The sequence below is a fragment of the Pomacea canaliculata genome, linkage group LG1, assembly GCF_003073045.1.
Source record: "Pomacea canaliculata isolate SZHN2017 linkage group LG1, ASM307304v1, whole genome shotgun sequence".
Taxonomy (NCBI): Eukaryota; Metazoa; Mollusca; class Gastropoda; order Architaenioglossa; family Ampullariidae; genus Pomacea; species Pomacea canaliculata.
The window spans coordinates 2889157-2907549 of record NC_037590.1 but is presented as its reverse complement, the minus strand read 5'-3'; the positions used below and the strand labels follow the sequence as shown (position 1 = coordinate 2907549).

The 18393-nt window shown below is 50.8% G+C and overlaps 1 protein-coding gene across 1 annotated transcript in view; it reads right to left on the bottom strand.

Annotated features, from left to right (window-relative positions):
• Positions 1-835: 835 nt before the first annotated feature.
• The window catches only part of LOC112562018 (AF4/FMR2 family member 4-like), a 37514-nt gene continuing 19956 nt past the window's right edge, over positions 836-18393 (bottom strand). Inside the window, exons 2-3 of the mRNA XM_025234979.1 lie at positions 9402-10879; positions 836-6174 (exon numbers count right to left, since the gene is read on the bottom strand). Of these exons, the coding sequence (XP_025090764.1) occupies positions 4368-6174; positions 9402-10879 (3285 nt within the window). The 3' untranslated portion in view covers positions 836-4367. The remainder of the gene's footprint in view (positions 6175-9401; positions 10880-18393) is intronic.

The window sequence follows — 18393 nt, the reverse complement described above, 5'->3', positions numbered from 1 at the left end:
AAAGCTATTTTTAGGCGAAATAGCAAACTACATCCCAGCAAGGCGAGCAGTTTATCTCCTTACCTCCAGCAGCAGGTGCCCCACCGACACACCTTGACACACGCAGCGGCGGGCACAGGTACACAGCAAGTCGTGACAACAAGCCTGCACTATACAGTGTGTGTGTGCGTGTGTGTGCTTGTGTGTTTGTGTGTGAGTGAGAGAGAGAGTTACGGCTCCGTAAGTCGATAAACGAAGAGCGTGGCTTCCCTCCCCTTGCTCTAGGCTGCTTCTCGAATGCGATGCTTTTTAACATTGTATCTCCCGTGCTTTTATTTATTTATTTTTCTCGAGTGTATCATCAGCCAGGCTCAGCCTGAACTTCCTCATTCACGACAGCGATGCCAGCAGGATGGAAATACTTCCCCGAGTCACGAGGCTGACATGCAGGGAGAACCGACCCCCGGTACCTGCTGCAGCCTGCACGGCGCCGGCGACACAAGATGGAGACTGTGGTCGGTGTCACCGTCAACTCCACGACTGGTGTAGCCGCCCGCAAACATATTGCAAATTATTTTACATCCACACTCGGTATCTGTCGAGTTTCAAGTGCCACCTACGGCGCCGTAAATCGCACGACGACGTCGTCAACACCGACAGCCACGTAGTCAACTACGTCGTATTGCGATAATACGTTTGTAAAACACTCCGCGTGTGTCTGAGAGAGAGAGGGGAGGAGTGTGTATGGCATGAATGAATGAATGGAACCCCGACACAAGAGGATGCACACTTATGTTAGTGTCTTTCTTTCACTCACTCACACACACTTGCAGCTACACCAAGACCAGAACAACGATGTTGTGACTCAAATTTATTGCAGTTACAAATGACAGTGAAGTACTTCACAGAACCGGTATCAAGTGAATGTCCGGGAGGGTGTGCTGCACGTGCAGGGTGGCTAATGAGGTGTGTAGTTCACATTGTCGGAGCGAGTACACCAACAGCGACAACAACTTCTAACCGTCTACCAGCAGGTCCCGTCACTCCGGGAAATGCTTCTGTACAATGTTTGTACAACTCAGTCAACTGTTGTTGACAAACATTGAGATAAAGGTGTTTGTTAGGGTTAGAGTGTTTTAAAGCAAAGGCCGACATTTCAATCTTGACAAGAGAGAGACAATCAGACAGACAGTTCCATCGCCTAGCAACCGTAGAGGGCAGAGGTTGACTGTCTGGGCCAGGGCATGTGGAAGTGCTGGAGTAACGGCCAGGCCCGGGGCACAATCACCAAAGTGTGCAGCCACCAGATGGCACCGCAAGCTAAGAGAAGCCTGACAAAGCACTAGATGTAAGGTAGTAAGTAATAAACACTCCAATGTTTGTCAATAAATGTTGTGTAGGAGCTAACTAGGTCTGTAGTCGAGTGCTGACCCCACTAACCCCTCCCATCTTTTCAAAACTTTATGGACTACTACAAGCAATCAAGAGATGATATCGCAGTACACATCTATGTGTGTGACAAATACATCACCAATCATTATTCATTTCATTAAATTTCAATTACTAACTGTACAATCCTCGTGCATCCACCGCCCTCGTTCATTTCATTACAGCTGTGGTTCTACAGTAGGAAATGCTGGATAAACGGTTAAACTCAATAGTTACTTTTACTAATTTAATCTCTCATTCAGGGTGGAAACACAGCTATTGATGATAGTCGTCAATATTTGTATCCACTGACATTCTCGCGAGAACCTTGTCCCAGGACCTCCCCCTCCCTCCATCTCCCCCAGTCCTACATTCCTCTCTGACCTTTGGCGCGTGACGCCAGCGTCTGGCCCAGATTGCTCCTCCTGTGATGTCTTTATTGCCGAAGCCCAACAGCAGATGGAGCAGGAACGCTTTTCATCGCCTGCTGCAAGCTGGCAGTCTTCCTCTCCTTCCTGTCGCGCGCATCGTCTCTCACCCGAGGGGAGCATGGCCAGGCTCTTTATCACACAGCTCCAACAGACTACTGCGGAACACTTCTGTCTTCCCCTCCACTCTCGCCCCACTTCCTTCTCGGCCTGAACACGACCTGCGGGGAATGCCAACTGATGGTTTCACCCTCAGTCAAGGTTTCTCAATTCAAGTAAATCAGGGCTTGGGGCTCACCCGTCTCCATACCCCCTTTCTCTTCAGCACAAACTTTCAATCTTATTCTCTACAGTGTTTGGTCTCGTCTCAGTTACAAAGACAGTTTGATATATTCTACACATTAGCCACATTTAATAAACTAACTTCTCGTAGAACAAACAAATCGTGTCATTAACCCTTCATTAGCAACAGCTAAATACTTTAAGTGACTTGTCTGGAGGATTAAACGAGCTTAATTGTAGCTACATGGTTTCCTCGGTTTCCATACCAATCACGGCTGTTGCCTTTATGGAAACTGATTTTCTGAAACCAACTGTAACAATGAAGGATAAGGTTGAGATGCTTAAAAACTAATGTTTTCCCATAGTAAATGTCTTTTAATCACTAAAGATTCCTCGTACTAATCATCAGATACAATGGCATGAATGTATTTTGTCAATCACGTGTCTAAGCCCGACAATACATTATTTCTACACACAGTGCAGTGGAATGAGGCTTGTAATTAATGTTAGAAACAATTTAGTAAGACTAGCTGAAAAGACAGATTCTTAAACAGAAATGCAACACAGACTAAACATTTTCTCTGGGTGTGTCTTCTGTAAATCAGTTCTACTACACAGGTGCTAACCTTCAGTGAAGAAACCATGTGAACAGATAATCATAAGCTAATGACTCTTTACACATCAGACTCATCACTCGCACTTTTTGGTAAAACCATGATTCTACAGCAGTGATTTAACCTTTTGGTCACAATGGAAGAGAAGGCTGTGTTTATCCTGGTCCTGTGCATGACATTTTGTTAGAGGTGCAAGCCACTACCACAGTCTCTACATCTGAGCCTCTGTATGTCACATACATTTCGCCTTCACACAACCCTGGTATCAAAGATCCTCACAGTGGACATGCACCACACCTTGGAGAACAGCAGCTTCAGATGCAGTGAAATGCTCACTTTTCCTCCGAGGAACACTCCCAATTTTTTGCTTAAAATAAAAATATTCTTAAATGAATCAAAATGAAAAATGAAGAAGATGCGGCCAGTTTGTTAAAAACATTTGGTAATACTGTGGAATACGATAAGTTCTGCTCAAACATCCATGTGCAAAAACAGTTTATTCTCTAGTGCAGAATGGTGTGGATGGACCGAGCAAACAGCCAGACACTGATGTCCAGAGTATCTCCACCTGGATTAGCCACACAAACACTGGCAGCCACATCCTGGCTTAATCTAACATCTAGTTCACATCTGTCCCTTCACTGGACTAAAAGCTGATGAACAAACATGAAAGGGAAGAAGAAAAAGGCAAAAAGAGAAAGCTCAAAACACGTGTTACACATCTCGGTAATCTTTGGGGTTTTGATTCGTTTCATCATTTCTAACTAGCACCTAGTCGACAAAAATAATCTAACCATGGAATCCACTTTTTCCGTTCAAGGCTGGATTCACTTTTAAAGCCATGTCCAGCTCCAAGAGACAGTCAAGTCACTCCTTGTATCCGCTGTGACTAACCTGGTGGACCAGTGTACAGGTGCTACTGTACAGTGTAGATGCCAGGTACAGACTGTTGTACACCATGTGACATGTGATGGTGGCATGTCACTAATACAGTAATCAACTCTGCAGGTAACCTGTGTTCACCAGAGGGTGTGGCCCAATCACAAGGCCACACAGCACCGGTATCCAACACTCCAATGTCACAAGTGTTTGTGCTGTTACTGGCACTGTTGTAAATGCAAACAATAATAATCCTGGCTGTATGCCAAGTGTCGGAAGATGCATCATGTACACAACGGTGGTAGAGGACTTATCCACCTCGTTAAACACTCCACTGTCAGAAGAGAATGGAATTCGCAGGAAATGTTTACACTGGTACACATTCTGCAACAAACTGCTCCTCTCTACACTGCCGGAGCTTCAAATCAACAATACTCCTCGTTCTCCAAGCAGCTGCCATCAGACTGAATGAAAAAAATATAAGGTGAGGAATGACTAGAAAGCGACATCGCAAACGCGCTGCTTGCTTTCCTTTTCTTCCGATCAGACATCAAGGGTGAACGGGTGGAATGCCACCCTCCCAAAGTGCGGTCTGGAATGGGTGCATCCACAGAAAGCGAAGTTCTGAACTCACACGCCCTTCTTAGACCAAAACTGTGTTTTTGTTCCAACAGGAGCTTCACCGTCTCCTCCCGGCATGTCGAGAAAAGAGCTCGAGGCGGGAAGGTGTCCAGGCCGAGGGCAGAAGCACCACTCACTACCTGCTATCCAGCTTCCGTTTCTTGACACTGAGGTCAAGAACTTCGCCCACGGGGCCAGCACTGACGCTGCTGCTGCTGCTGCTGGTGCCGCTGGTGCTGCTGGTGCTGCTGGTGGTGGCTGCACTTGCTCTGCTGCCACTGGTACTGGCCATTGTGCTGCTGCTGCTGGGTCCGGCAGCACTGCTGGTGCTATGCTTGCTGCTGTCCTCACTGCCGGTCTGGAAGCGGGACAGACGCGACAGGTCCATGGTGGGCGGGGGCTGGGCAAACGGGAAACAGGACACCCACATCCGGGGTGGGGCGACTGGGGAGACGGGCAGGGGGTTCGGGAGGTTCAGGGCGCTGTGTTTGGAAGATGACGAGGGTCGACCTTCTTTGCCATTCTCCTTCGTGTGGCTGGGGCGTGGTTTCAAAGACGGGGCTGATGGCAGGTTGCCTGGGAGGCCAGATCGCGAGGCCTTGACCTCGCTGTTGCCAGTGTGTGCCTTGCGGGGCTGCTGCTCCGCTGACCCGGCGATGGCGCTGTAGGGCCGCTTCATCCCCTCCCGTGGGTACTGACCGTGCCCGGGGTCCAGCTTCCGCTGCTGATCTTTCTGTTGGTGCTGCTGCTGTATCATGAACAGCTGTTTCTGCTGCAACTGTTGCTGTTGCTCGAGCAGCTTCTGTTGTTGTTTGCGCACCTCCAGTTGATCCTGCTTGAACTGCTGTTGCTGTTGCTTCTGTTGCTCACGTTCTCGTTTCTGTTGCTCTCGCTCGCGTTGTTGCTGCTGTTGCTTCTGCTGCTCTCGCTCCCTCTCGCGCTCCCTCTCTCGCTGCTGTTGCTGCAGTTGTTGCTGCTGCTGTGCAAGCAGGTGCTGCTGCGTTATGTGGTATGGCATCAGAAGTTCCGGGCGGGTGGCCCAAGGCAGCATGGACATTGCCAAGAGGTCGTGTTCCGTTTTTGACCGAGCCGACAGCGCCGAGGCGTGGGCCTTGGCCATCAGGTTCGCCTGCTGCAAGGCTGCCTCTGCCTGCGCCATCTGGAAAGCTGCCAGCTGCGCCAGCTGCGCCTGGTTCAAATCCCCAGGGGGCAGGCCGTGCACCATGGCCCGCTGCAGGGACAGCGCAAACTCCTGTTGGCGACTCAGCATGGAGCTGGCGGACAGGAGAGGGGAGACAGAGACGAGGGAGGGCGCAGAGGACGACAAGACGGAGGGGATGGCTGACGACGACGATGATGAGGTGGAAGACGACAGGCGAGTGGAGGATGAGTGTGAGGCAGCTGCCTGATGCTTGCTGCTGCTGCTTGAGCTGGTTGTCGCAGTGTTGCTGCTACTGTACTTGCTCCCGACACTTCCAGAGCTACCGAACACCCCAGGTGTGTACCCGGCTGGCATTCCAAAAATAGAACTGGCTGGTAAGGCTCCGAGTCCCAGCGACATAGCCGCCGAGACTGACGTCGGGGCTGATGTAACAGCCGCTGATGATGACGACGATGTCGTCGTCGACGATGATGATTTCTTGTGCTGGCTGGGCGATGGCGAGTGGTGGTGGGCAGTGGACGGCACCGGGGGTCCAGGAAACAGAGGCGATGATCGGTGTTTGTGAGCCGGAGGAGGCGTGGCTTCCGACCCCGAGCCCCTCCTGTCCTCCCCGGCGACAGAAGGTGGCCTCGGGACGGAAGCCTTGGAGGCTGGCAGCGGGAGGGGCGACTGCTTGCGCTCGGGGGTGTCAGCTCGCTCCCCTTCGCCACCCGTCAGAACCTGCTTCTCCTTGCTGGTCCGCAGGTTGTCGATGATGTTGCTCAGGCGAGACAACTTGTTACTGCACACAGAGACAAATGTCCATGAATGATCTGTGTCTTTGTACACATCAACATTCTTTCTCCTCCCTCCTTCATTGGAAAGATGAGTGATACGTTTCAATGAATGTATTCACACGATTGGCACATTATCGACGCATGCGCAACTGGAAGTGACTCGACTATCTCAAACCTAAATCACTTTGACTGGTGAACCGAACCCTACGACCACCAGATGTGTCGATTCGTATACTTAAATAATCAGTTAAGATTTTCTTTTCAAGGTTTCAAAAAAATCTTTCTTCAATTTAAATTACGAAAGTCGCATCTCTAAATATCTAAGCAGCCATGTTGACATGGACAGGTAACAATCCTACCACTCAACTACTTCACAGCAATCACGAGCAATCGGTGCTCCAGACAGGTCTCAGGACAGACAGCGAAGGCTTTTTTTAAAAAAAAACCTGGGTTCCTGATGTTCCCTCCACTAATTACACTATCGTTAGCTCAGCCACCTGTTCCTGTTTGCCAAACACCAATGTCACGTGGTCTTTACGTGTTGCGTTTAACCAGTAAAAGTCAATATTTAAGTCGAACTGGCTGACTAAAGATCATTATTATTATCATTATTGCAGTCACTCAAACATGTATTCTAAACAGTTTTTAGTTCCGAACGATGTCACATTTGACGACAATGAAAGTATGCTTTGGAGTGGAACTGAGGAGCAGTCAGGTGCGACACCTCAGTGTACTGACTGCTCCGTTGTGTCGTGTGACTGACCTCACTGTTGAACCGCTTCGTGGGTGGTTGGGGTCACTGCGGAAATCTTTGGTAGTCCTTGTCAATTTTTTCCCTAGTCAAATTTTTAATTACAGATTTTCCGATGATATTAATAGCACTAGTCAATGTTTGTAGAAAAAAAAAACTGTAAGAAAAAGCAACACACACACCACACATGCCTGTATGGTCACCCATGACTGCGCTCGGTACAGTGATCACGTGGTGTTAGACAAGCATCATGTCCTCCTACAGCCTGCACTGTCTTCGTGTTCACTTTTCACATATGTGATGGAGGGGTGCCAAGTGGGGCAGACGTGTGGCTAGACTCCACACCGACAGCCACCTACTCTGGTGTCGGGGTCAGTGCACTCCACTGACCACAGAGCAGGGGAGGTAAACAGTGGTGTCGCCACAATCGATACCAGCTTCCACTGGCCTGACATCCACAAGATGAAAGGCGGGTCTTAGTCCGAGTGAGGCCACCATCAGCAACATCAAGCTGTCGTGTTGCTAGGGGAAACAACACGCGTATCTATACATTCCCACACATTGTCAGACAGCGAGAGTGTGTGAGGAAATGCACAGAAAGTCTTCTGATAAATATGAATATTTAAGAGAGATATATGAAAAATGCAGACCTAATGTTATCTGGTGGCCCTACACCGGTACCCAACACACGAACTATTTCCGTTAAAATTCGACTCGGTGATAACCGCTTGTGGCGCCATCTCAGCTCTGAGACAAAGTTTGGAAGTTCCAGACACTCAGCAGCTGATGTTTCCCTTTCACGCCCTTCTCTCTCTCTGCCTTCCCCTGCCTGCCGACCTTTCGCCCCCGGAAGGAAACCCTGGTGCCCCGCGGAGGAAAGTACCGTGAGGTTGCGTCCCTTGTAACGACGGCCTTCACCTCATTAAACACAGGATAACCCTCAGCGCCACCCCTCCCCTCCCTCGTCGACAATGTCAAAACCACAGAAACAGGCGAGGTTGCTTGTAAGGCTACGGCACCGCCATTCACCTTCCATCGGCTGACATCTTGACGTCTGCTCCTGCGCAGCCGGAAGTGACGGAGCCACATCTCAAGCCGCAACCACTCTACACAGTAAACTGAGCCGCGCGCTCACTCCACTTGATTTCTGTTTTCTGTCTTGCAACATCGGGTGGGACGTAATTATCACGTGACTGCAATCACACATTCCTCTCTTTTTCTTTCAAACTCTCAAAATAGCAACTGCTGGTCTTTGTCGGCAGATTCTGCCATTGCATGGACAGAGAAAGTTTAAAGAAAGAGATTGTAAAACCATATTTACCTGTCAGCCGCTTACCTGTGAAGCAGACTTTAAACAGGTTCCACCCACCCACCCCGGTCTCCACGATATACCCGTGGTTCAACAACTAGTCCCACTCGCCTCTCTCCGTGAATTGCACCTAACCATCCATGTTCAAAAAATAGTTCATTGTTAGTGAACTCAGCGACCTGTGAACACTGTTCAGTCGTTTTGCTGTCTACAGTTTGAACAGCTGTCGCCCAAAGGAGGGACACGAACCAGTGAACCTTCAGAACGGGGAGACGGTGGATCCTCCCGTCAGTCTGTAATGTGCGCGTGCTCGCGTGACTAAGACAACGAAACACAAAAAGAAAACAAAAATAATGCTTACATTTTACTTGCCAATGCAGTAAATACACGGCCAGAGCAGTGAGAAGTGATTTTCTCTGACTGTACACGTGACCTACGACCACCGGCAGGCACCGGGAGGCATCTGATGAACTAACCTCGCTCCCTATCATCTAAAATAGTTTCTGGCAGCCTACGACATGCACGACAGTCATTCCTCCCATTCTGTGATTGGGGTTTTGTATGACCACCTGAATGTCAACGGCTCAGGTAGTTGGGAGGAGAGATGATGATGACGGGCTGGGGATATAACTCTAACGGAGAGACGATCGAAATATGGCGGGCTGTACAAGTCAGACTATGAGAAAGTAAAAAAAAAAAAAAAAAAAAAAGAGACAAATTAAGATATAAACAGAAAGGGAAGGTTACTGGTGGTGGTTTAACGTGTCAACAGCAAAGGCTGAGGTGAAGAAGGGGGAGGGAGAAAAATGGAGCGGCAAGATACAAAAACAAGAAGAATGGATTGAAGAAAGAATAACAAAGAAATAAAACAAGAAAGCAAAGAAAGATAAGTATTTTCCTCTTCTAAACATAATGACATTACGTCAGTTGCTCTCTGGCTCCGTGCAACACCAAAGAAAGATTTATGACCCCAGTAAGACTGAGCCACTTACATCTCTAGAATGGGAAAGGAAAAATAAGAGGTGGGGTGCATGGTGGGTAGGTGGAGGTAAGAACAAAGCTATCTGCCGGTCGATACACGCAGACAACCACGAGCACGAGCCGGGTGGCAGCTGCATGACAACATTGCACGCTTTCATCTCATCGACCGACCCCCCCTTTGCCCGCAATACCTTTTCTTCTCCACCTTCGTCGCAGGCGTGAGTGGTGGAGGTGCTGGAACACCCGGATCAGATGCTTCTGCTGGACTCTTGGAGGCAACTGTCATGGCAGCCGAGGCAGAAGGTTCAGTTCCTTCGCCCTCCAGGGTCTGGAGTTCCTCGGAAGTGGGCTTCACCAGTTCCTCCGACTCCGACACTAGCTGACGAGGCAGAACCTCTTCTACTTGCTTCACGTCCTCTTCCTCCTCTGTCTCCTCCTGAAATTCTTCAGGGGTGTTCGCAGTTCGAGGAGAGGTCAAATCAGTCTGTGGTGCCGGAGGATGCGCACCCGACTCTGTTCTCTCTTTTTCCTGGAGACTTGCGTCCATCATGTCTTCGTCTTTCGCGAACTGGACGCAGCCCATCCCGTCTTTCATCTCACCGTCCTCGCTGCCACCTTCTTCAGTCTCTTCCTTGAAGCCTTGCCCGGCATCGCTGCCCTCTGGCATGGTGTGCTCCGGGGTGGCTTTCACCTCTTCGCCTGTAACCGCTGGTGACAGCTCGTCGGTGAGCTCAGGGTCGGACACACACGCTGGATCGGTAATCAGTTCTTGGTAAGCAGTCTTGTCCTGGACTGGTTCTTGGCGGTACTGCGGGTCTGTGTGAATAACCGGTTCTTGATGAGCCGTCGGTTCTTGACGAGCGAACAGTTCTGAACGAGTTCCTGGATCGGGGTGTAGAGTCAGTTCCTCTGCCGACGATTCCAGCAGGCCTTTGCGAGTCTCTACCGACTCAAGCTTCTCGTCTGATTTCTGGTGCGTCTTCCTGTGAAAACTGGCGAGAGGCTCATCGTCCTCCGAGGATGAACTCTTCTCTTTCTCGATCTTCTTCTTGGGCGGCGCAACTTTGTACACCGAGGGCTTGACGTCCGGGAACAAGGGTTCGTTCAGCTGCGCTGGGTCTATAGGCACGTGCCCCTTCTCACTGTTGTCATCCTCGTCGTCATCATCATCGCTATCGTCTTTGCCGTCTGAGTCGTCGTCCGAGTCTCCGTCAGAAGAAGAGTCCGAGGAACTCGACGACGATGAGGAAGATGACGGCGTCTCCTCCTTGGTGATGTTCCGCGGGATCTTCACCTTGATGGCCTCCACCCGCTTCAGCTCGCCGGTCTTCGAGTCCGACAGTTCGTCCGTCCGGGCTCTCTTCGCCGCAACCTTATCATCGTCCTCCGTTTCTTCGCCAGAGGAATCCTCCTCTTCTGACGACAAGGAAGACTCAGCTGATGATGACCCGGTCTTCGTACCCGCTCCCTCGCCGTTGGCTTCACTCCTGTGCGAGCGCAGCCTGTCCTCGCCCTTCGACTGCGAGTCTTTGTCGTCGCGCCGGCTGCTGATGTCTTTGTCGTCGGCCTTCTTGACGAACTTCTTCTTCTTGGGCGAGCTGCTCTTGGGACTGCCGGGTGACTTCTTCCCTTCTTCTCCCGAGTTGCCGTCTACGGAAGGCTTGCCATCCTGCAACAAACACAGAGACAAACCACTTTAGCCGGGTAGCCGACTGTGCCCGTGTCTTACATCGTCTGACAGACTTATGGTAGTAACATTACTAGTAACATTATGGGATGGCTAAGGTAGCCTTTGAGGTAAAGGTAGCCGAGTATTTAATAATAGATTAATTATGAACGCCCGAGAGTTCGTTGTTTTTTTTTTTTACCTGACAGCTCTTTAACAATTGTTTTCTCCAAACAGGAATTCCAGACACTTTCTACCCCACCAATATCTAAGTACCCGTTTCCTACCCACCCTCCACCCCCGTCTGCGTTTCCCAGCGACACGTCCCACTTGAAGCATAGCGGTTCTATTTTGGGTTGACCTTTCACACCTGCCAGGCACAGACGAGGCTGACTTCTCCGTCAGAAGCATCCCAAACAAACCGGATCTAATCGGTTGTTGCCTCCCCTGCCGCATACAGCTCGACCCCAACGGTTCGATCGGCCGTCGACTGCGGCACACACCCTCCAGACGACGACACGTACAGCAACAGGGCCGCACACACGTATGCATACCTATGCACGCACGCACGCGCACACACACAAGTACCTCGGAGGAAGCTGTTACAAAGTCGCGGTGATCCCGGCTCGTTTGAGGAATGTCGAAGTGTTCCTTGCCCCGGCGAGCCACTCTAATGTGGCAGAGCTAGCCAAGAAAGACAAGCAAAAGGCCATCACGCTTTAATTGCAGCGAGACCTACTATACACCACGGCACCAACACCAGCAGCCGTGCGCGCGCGCGTGTGCCCTGCCCGACATGACATGGCGCGTGCCCTTTAGCTCGTGCTTTCCGTCTAGCACCTCGCCATGCGATATCTAGCAATACCTCGCTTTCCTAGCTCTGAAAAAAAGAGAGAAAATTGCAGGCGGGTGTGTGTGTAGGGGAGTGGTAGAAGCTGTCCAAGTTGTTGTCGGGGTTGTTTATGTTTTATCAAACGTTGTGGCTGCTGCTGTAGCAATCCGCGCTGAGAGGACCATTAGCCCTCGCCGATCAATCGGAGGCGTCCTTCTTGTTTATGTCATTGTGTCCGCCAACCTAAAGGAAAGCTTACTTTTTCATCTTCGCAACCCCGACACAGCTTTGTTTCCGGATGTAGCTGTTATCACTGACGTACTTAGCGTCACTTCCGGCGACAACTGCGTGGATTTCGATGGTGGCAGAGCGCTGATAAGAAATGTTGCTGATAAATGAAAACAAAAACAACAAAGAAAATCCTGAGCGTTGTACGACATTTTTTTGATGGTGTTGCCGCTGGCAACTGTTACAGCCGTTACTTTCGTTCCTGTCAGTCCTGTCTACAAGCCCATCCCTGAAAAAGTTCTCGGCGATCGATCTTACAGACCAGTAGCCACGCGGAATTAGCGGGTATCGATTGCACGCTGTCCAAGACCTCGGCTCTCTCGTCGACACACTTTCCGCTGGGAGGCGACTCCGCCATGCAGACGCACCTCCACCCGCTCCCTCCGAGTATGCCAGTCACACCAACCCTGTCACGTGGCAGTCACGGAACCCAAGCGTTGTACCGGAATATCGAACTACAATACACGAGAGGAGGCGGAGAGGAGTAAGGGGAAGGAGGGAGGAAGGAAAGGAAGGGAGGATAAGGTGTCGCTCCAAGGATGGGTTCTGCCGTCCAACGTTTTCTTGATCCGTTGGGCTGCGTGGTGTCATGGGAACCATGGCCACGGGCGGGGAGGCGCCACCTACAAGGCAGGCTGTAGCGAGTTACGGCGCCGCCGCCGCCGCTGCCGACAATAGCGCCCCCTAGTCGACCTCCTCCATGGTTCCAGCCTGCTGGTCTACCTCTTCCCTCGACAGGTCGATACACCGGCGACTGCCAACTGCTCTCACGCGCGCATAGACACACACACACACATACACATGAACACACAATCGCATAGACATACACGCTCGCACACAGACACACACACATATGCTCGCGCACATACACATACATGAACACACGCTCGCACACTCACACACATATAAACACACGTGCACACACACACACATGCACACGCTCGCACGCACACACACACACACATGCACACACATACACACGCTCGCACACACACACACACAAACACGCTCGCACACACACACACACTTGCGCACAAACACATAAACACACTCTCGCGCACACACACACACACTCGCAGCTGTATGCTTGCCACGCCAGCTGCGTCTCTTATCGCTGCTCAAGACCGTGGCCTGTGCCGACCCCGTGTAACGGGAGCACGACTGCTGGGGTCTGGGGTCGAGCGCCACCTACAGGGTCTGACGGCCGTCTTCGGGGTCTGGGTATGTTTGCGAGTAACGACCTGATAAGGAGGAGGTCACCTTACAGCAAGCCCTTCTATATCTACTTCGGGTGGTGGGGGGATGGTGGGGTGGAAGGGGGAGCTAAAGGACTCTGGGGGGGGGGAGTAGCGAGGGCGGGGCTTCCGGTGCGGACGGCGATACGCATGTCAACTGTTGAGCGGACACAAACACAAACATGTATGCACACGCACGCACGCACTAAGACTGCAAAAAAGTTGATGATTGCACGCGATATGTTCTTTGTTTACCTGATCATCTCTGTAAATTAACAGAAAGTTACATTAACAACGGAAAATAAGACAAAGATTCCTTGAACTATATTTTGCACGCAGTAGTGAAACGAAAACAATTCCCAGAATATAGGCCTACAGAAGGCGCCCGCGCGAGCAAGGAAACCTCCCAAACCCTCCCTCCGCCTCCCCCCGCACCAGAAACTGCAAGACTAATTAGAAAAGGAGGTTCTGTTAATGAAGCCTCGGTCACACTCAACAGTAGTTTAACTTCCCTCGGTAGACACGATGCAGGGTGAGGCTCTCTCTCTCTCACGACTCGTCCGCCCGTCAGACCTGATCCCCGCCTGCCCTGCTGCAGGATGTGTGGATGTCCTGCTGCACTTCTCTACTTGTGAACATGTACGATCTGACGATCACCTTCTCTGAATTTTTTCAAACTTCAAATTCCAATTTTAACTAAAAGAAGGGTTTGTAACAAGTGTAAGGTGCGGACGCAAACCTCCGGGGTCGGTGTCCATCCGCAGTGTGTCCACCCTCAAACCTGGTTGATGAGCCCACTGCTGACTGTAAAATTGAGTCGAACAAAAACAGTCACGTGGCTTGTGTAATCCAATCAGTTTAGTTTATTGTTTGTTACTCCTGGAGGAGGACAAGGCCGCAACTACACTCGCCAGCGGACCTGGTGTGGAGCTGCCTCGCCCACCCCTTGAGGGCGACTGAGGTGCAGTGCCATGGATGACAACAATGTCCTGAAACCAGTCAAGGATACCTGCCTGAGGTTACAGCAGAACAGAATTTATTTGAAAGACCTGCCTTGAAACAAAAACTGGGGGTTCTCCTTCAAGTGTGCTTTGTGATCATCAATCTCTGTCTTCTCTCTTTCTGACACTGGCCCACCCACCACCACCACCACCCCACCCCACACACAGAGTACAACACATTAAATGCTCTAATTAAGGTCGCCTGTTTGTCTCGCCTCGCCTGGGTGCACAGCATGAATCATTGTTTACTAACCTGATCCGATTACAGCACAACTCACGACAGGTGTGTGCTGCTTGAAGCACAACTACAGACAGGTGCGCCGAACACAGTCAACCGTTAGTTTACCCACCGACACCCGCTAGTCAATGGCATCTTGACCGTTACATGTTGCACGGAGCAGCTTTTATAGTTTGAAATGAGCGGCGAGTGGTATGGTGGGCAAGGTACAATAATAGTATAACAGCTACGGGGGAGGATGTCTAAATCGTTTGTACTCAGTGCCTCCTCCCATTCCGTGTATTTGAAGACGACTCATCGCTGATGCGAAGCGATTCATGTGTCCAAAAAAATGTTTTTCAAAGTTTTTGACAAAAGTAAAATACTATTCGACAGACAAAAACAAACAAACAAACAAACAAACCAACACTTTTTAGGGCTGAGTTAAAACTCAATCAAACCCTAAAATCAGGTGTACTCTAAAGTGACACTGACGAGAGTTAAGGAGGAGGGGGCCAAGCTCGGGTGTCCTGGGTCTCCCACTTGCGAGTACCTCGGACTTTGCAAGGTCCATAGTTTTAAGCTGTTTTGAGGATCCGGGCCCAAAAGTACACGTGCAAGATGACAAACTTTGGCAAGTATTTGTCGCCATGGAATCCAATCTTGTGGTGGGGACGAAGATGATGACCGAGGGTCTCCCTGACTTAACAGTGGATCTCGATGTTCAGCGGCCTCGCGGTATGCGCATGCGCAGGTTGATGGCGATCATCACACGAGCGCCACCCTACACGTTCTAAACATTTACAGACCGCAAACCCGTTTAAATATCGCGGCCTCTCCGTTGCTCGGCGAGGCCCTTGGAGAGAAGACGAGGTGGGAAATGAAGGGGGGAGCGGGTGTCGGAGGAAAACGAGCGTTGCCGTGCTCGACTGTGGCGGACTGTTGGTGGGGTGAGCGAATTAGCGCTGCGCAAGGCAACTGCGCACAGGCGGCAAGGGGAGGTCACCGATCAACTCCTTAGCCTCTCGAATGCTGACTCGCTACGAGGCACGTCGCCAGCTCCACTCCACCCCATCCCCCATTCCCCCCTCCCCAACAACCCATCCCCTGCCACCTTCTGAGTCACAGCTGCCTCCGCCATCTTTGCGTCTTGCAGCGCCGGCCTCGCTCACCTGTCGCCCATCTTTCTCTGCTGCTCGTCGTTGCCATCCTCGCTAACGTCAGTCGTCGCCTCACGCGCTGGCTTCTGCAGTCACCGAGGGGCGGTTCGTCCCCGATATGCATCGTCTGCCTGACATCGATCGCGCCAACCGTTGTGCCGACGTGAGACATCGACGAAAGGTGACGATTTCGTGTGCGTTGGGTATTTTTGTGATGGTGGCTGCGTTTGCCGCCAGGAGGATGCAGTCAAGGGAGGGAATGAGGTCAGGGTGTGCGGAGTGACATCCGGGCTCCGGCAACCACCATCAGCAGCAGACCTGGAGGTAGCGGGAAGTCACCGTTGCCGCAGTGGTCGTAGGGAGAAAAACATTTGTGCGTGACTGGTATTAACAGCCTCGCGTTCTAGAACCTCCGCTGAACAAAGGTCAAGTAAGGACGATCACTGGTGCGGTGGGAGGGAAAAAACTGCGAACAAAGGCAGCTTACTCTCATCGCCAACAGTTTCCGTCATTCGTGCCACATGTCAAGTGCTCCGCACTGTCAAACATCGCCCGGCCTGCCAGAACCTGGGGGGTAGGGAGGGGAGGATGTGTGATGGTGCTCCTTCTCTCTCTCCCATCACCTCCCACCCTATACCCCAACCCACACACTTCCTCCACTACGCATGCGTTTCAATGGCGGCTGTGAGTGAAGTGCGTGCATCTATCCCCCCCCCCACACCTCCACTCTTACCCCCACCTCCACTCTAACCTCCGCTCCCCCCGCCGCAGACTCACGGTGAGAGTAGCATACCATTCGCCACACTGCCAGCGACCCAAGAAATAGAAACTTGCGTGCACTTACGACGCCGTAACGAGTGACTTGGCGGCTACTACAGCTTCTACTCTCACTCCAGTGTTCACGTGCGAACACAAGGCACGCGCACTCCAACACACACACACGTAGCGCACATGTACACACAAACACGCGCACACACCTGTAACACGATCGCACGTACACGCATACCTACATGTCCAGCTAAAAATAAACCTTCGCCTTTTTCTTTCTTTTTTTGTGTTTGTTTGTTTGTGCCTTTTGCCAGATGCACCAGTGGGTTGTGTCGTACGCTGACAACACTATAAAATATACGATCTTATCAGTGAAAGACGAGAAGACCCCTGATCCCCACCCTCCTGCCGCCGTCCGACCATCCAGACAGCTACTCAGCTTAATGCACTCGATACATCCCAATAAAGTCCTCAGCTTCAAACTGTCCCACGTGATCACAGTTTAGCACAAATGTACGACCGGAGCTAATCCTACATATACTTAACCGAGTTTTGTTTCTAACGTTCATTTCTGATAATACCCAACCCCTCAAAAAAAAAAAAAAAGCGACGACGGCAACAACAATTTTTAGGATGTGACACAAGGCAATGTGGTGGAGAACCCTGCAAAGCACGATGGGATGTAGGCAAACAAAGCACTGGGTGGAATGCACCCCAATATTAACTTTCAGCGCGAAACAATGCCCGGAATTCGTCTGGGCCACCGGGCGGCGAGCGGAGGCCAGGTAAGACCCACCTGAGCCAACAGACCGCAGGTAGGATCACACGCAGCACGGCGACGCCTGCTGCAGCCCCCACCACGTGTTGTGTCGACTGTCGTCGCCGGCGAAACTAATGGCGAGAGGGAACATCATAAAGAGCAAAACAATTATCTGCATAATGAAATTCCTGCTCCATCCATCTTCCTACGCCGTACGCCCATCCTGCAATCACGCGCTTAAACCTCCGCCTCACTTAAGGCCCTCGTCAGTTGTTATTATCATTATTCAAATGATTAGGTTTAGTTTATTACAACTGGTAATGTCAGACAATTTAGCGGGAAAAACTGCCGTTGCTGGGGTATATTTAACAACGATGAAACACTCCGTTTTGGGCTCCCTACAAAAAAATATTGAATTCATGATGTGAAGTAAAAACATGTTTAGATACAATGAACATCTGCTGCCAGCTCTGTCATCGCCTGGAACTTTGATGACTGCCGTTATCCACTTGGATGTTGTTCCCAATGCAAACAAACAAACAAACAACGAAGGAGCATTTACGGAGCCGCTTCTTAACTCTTCGCAGACGAAAACCGAGAACCGTCAGACCAAAGTCAGTTCCCATGATGCAACTCCGAAAGCCGTGGTTATGTACGAACTCTGACCCGACTTTTGTAAGCACATCAGTAAAATAAACACGTGTCCCGCATCTTTGGCATTCCCTGACTAACTTTCAACCGTTTGACAGACAGTGAAAGACAGACACTGCCAGTGATACCAGGAAGCTCGCCGTTCACCAACCGTCCCACGAGGTCAAACAGGGTTCACACAGTCCCCACCCATTAACGAAACCTTGTGTCATCAAACAGCCTGCAAAATGTCCTCCGCGAATGAAAAACATCACGTGACTTGTGTAGATAATACTGCCTGTGTGCAAACCAACGATGAGGTGAAACCGTGGTTCTCCTCCTTTCTCCCTCCCTACCTCCCCCTTATCCAACGGCTAACACTAAGACTGAGGTTGGTTGACAGGGACAAAGATGGCGACAAAGAATGAGTGAGTGGGCGGGGAGGAGAACACGAGCTGGAAATATTGACAAACCTCCAGCTACAAAACCAACAGTTTATCGTGCGCCGACAGCAGAGTGGGATGAGAGAGAGAGAAGCTGGTGATGATAATTTGCTAACGGCCATGTTGATGAGAGAGAGAGAAGCTGGTGATGATAATTTGCTAACGGCCATGTTGATGAGAGAG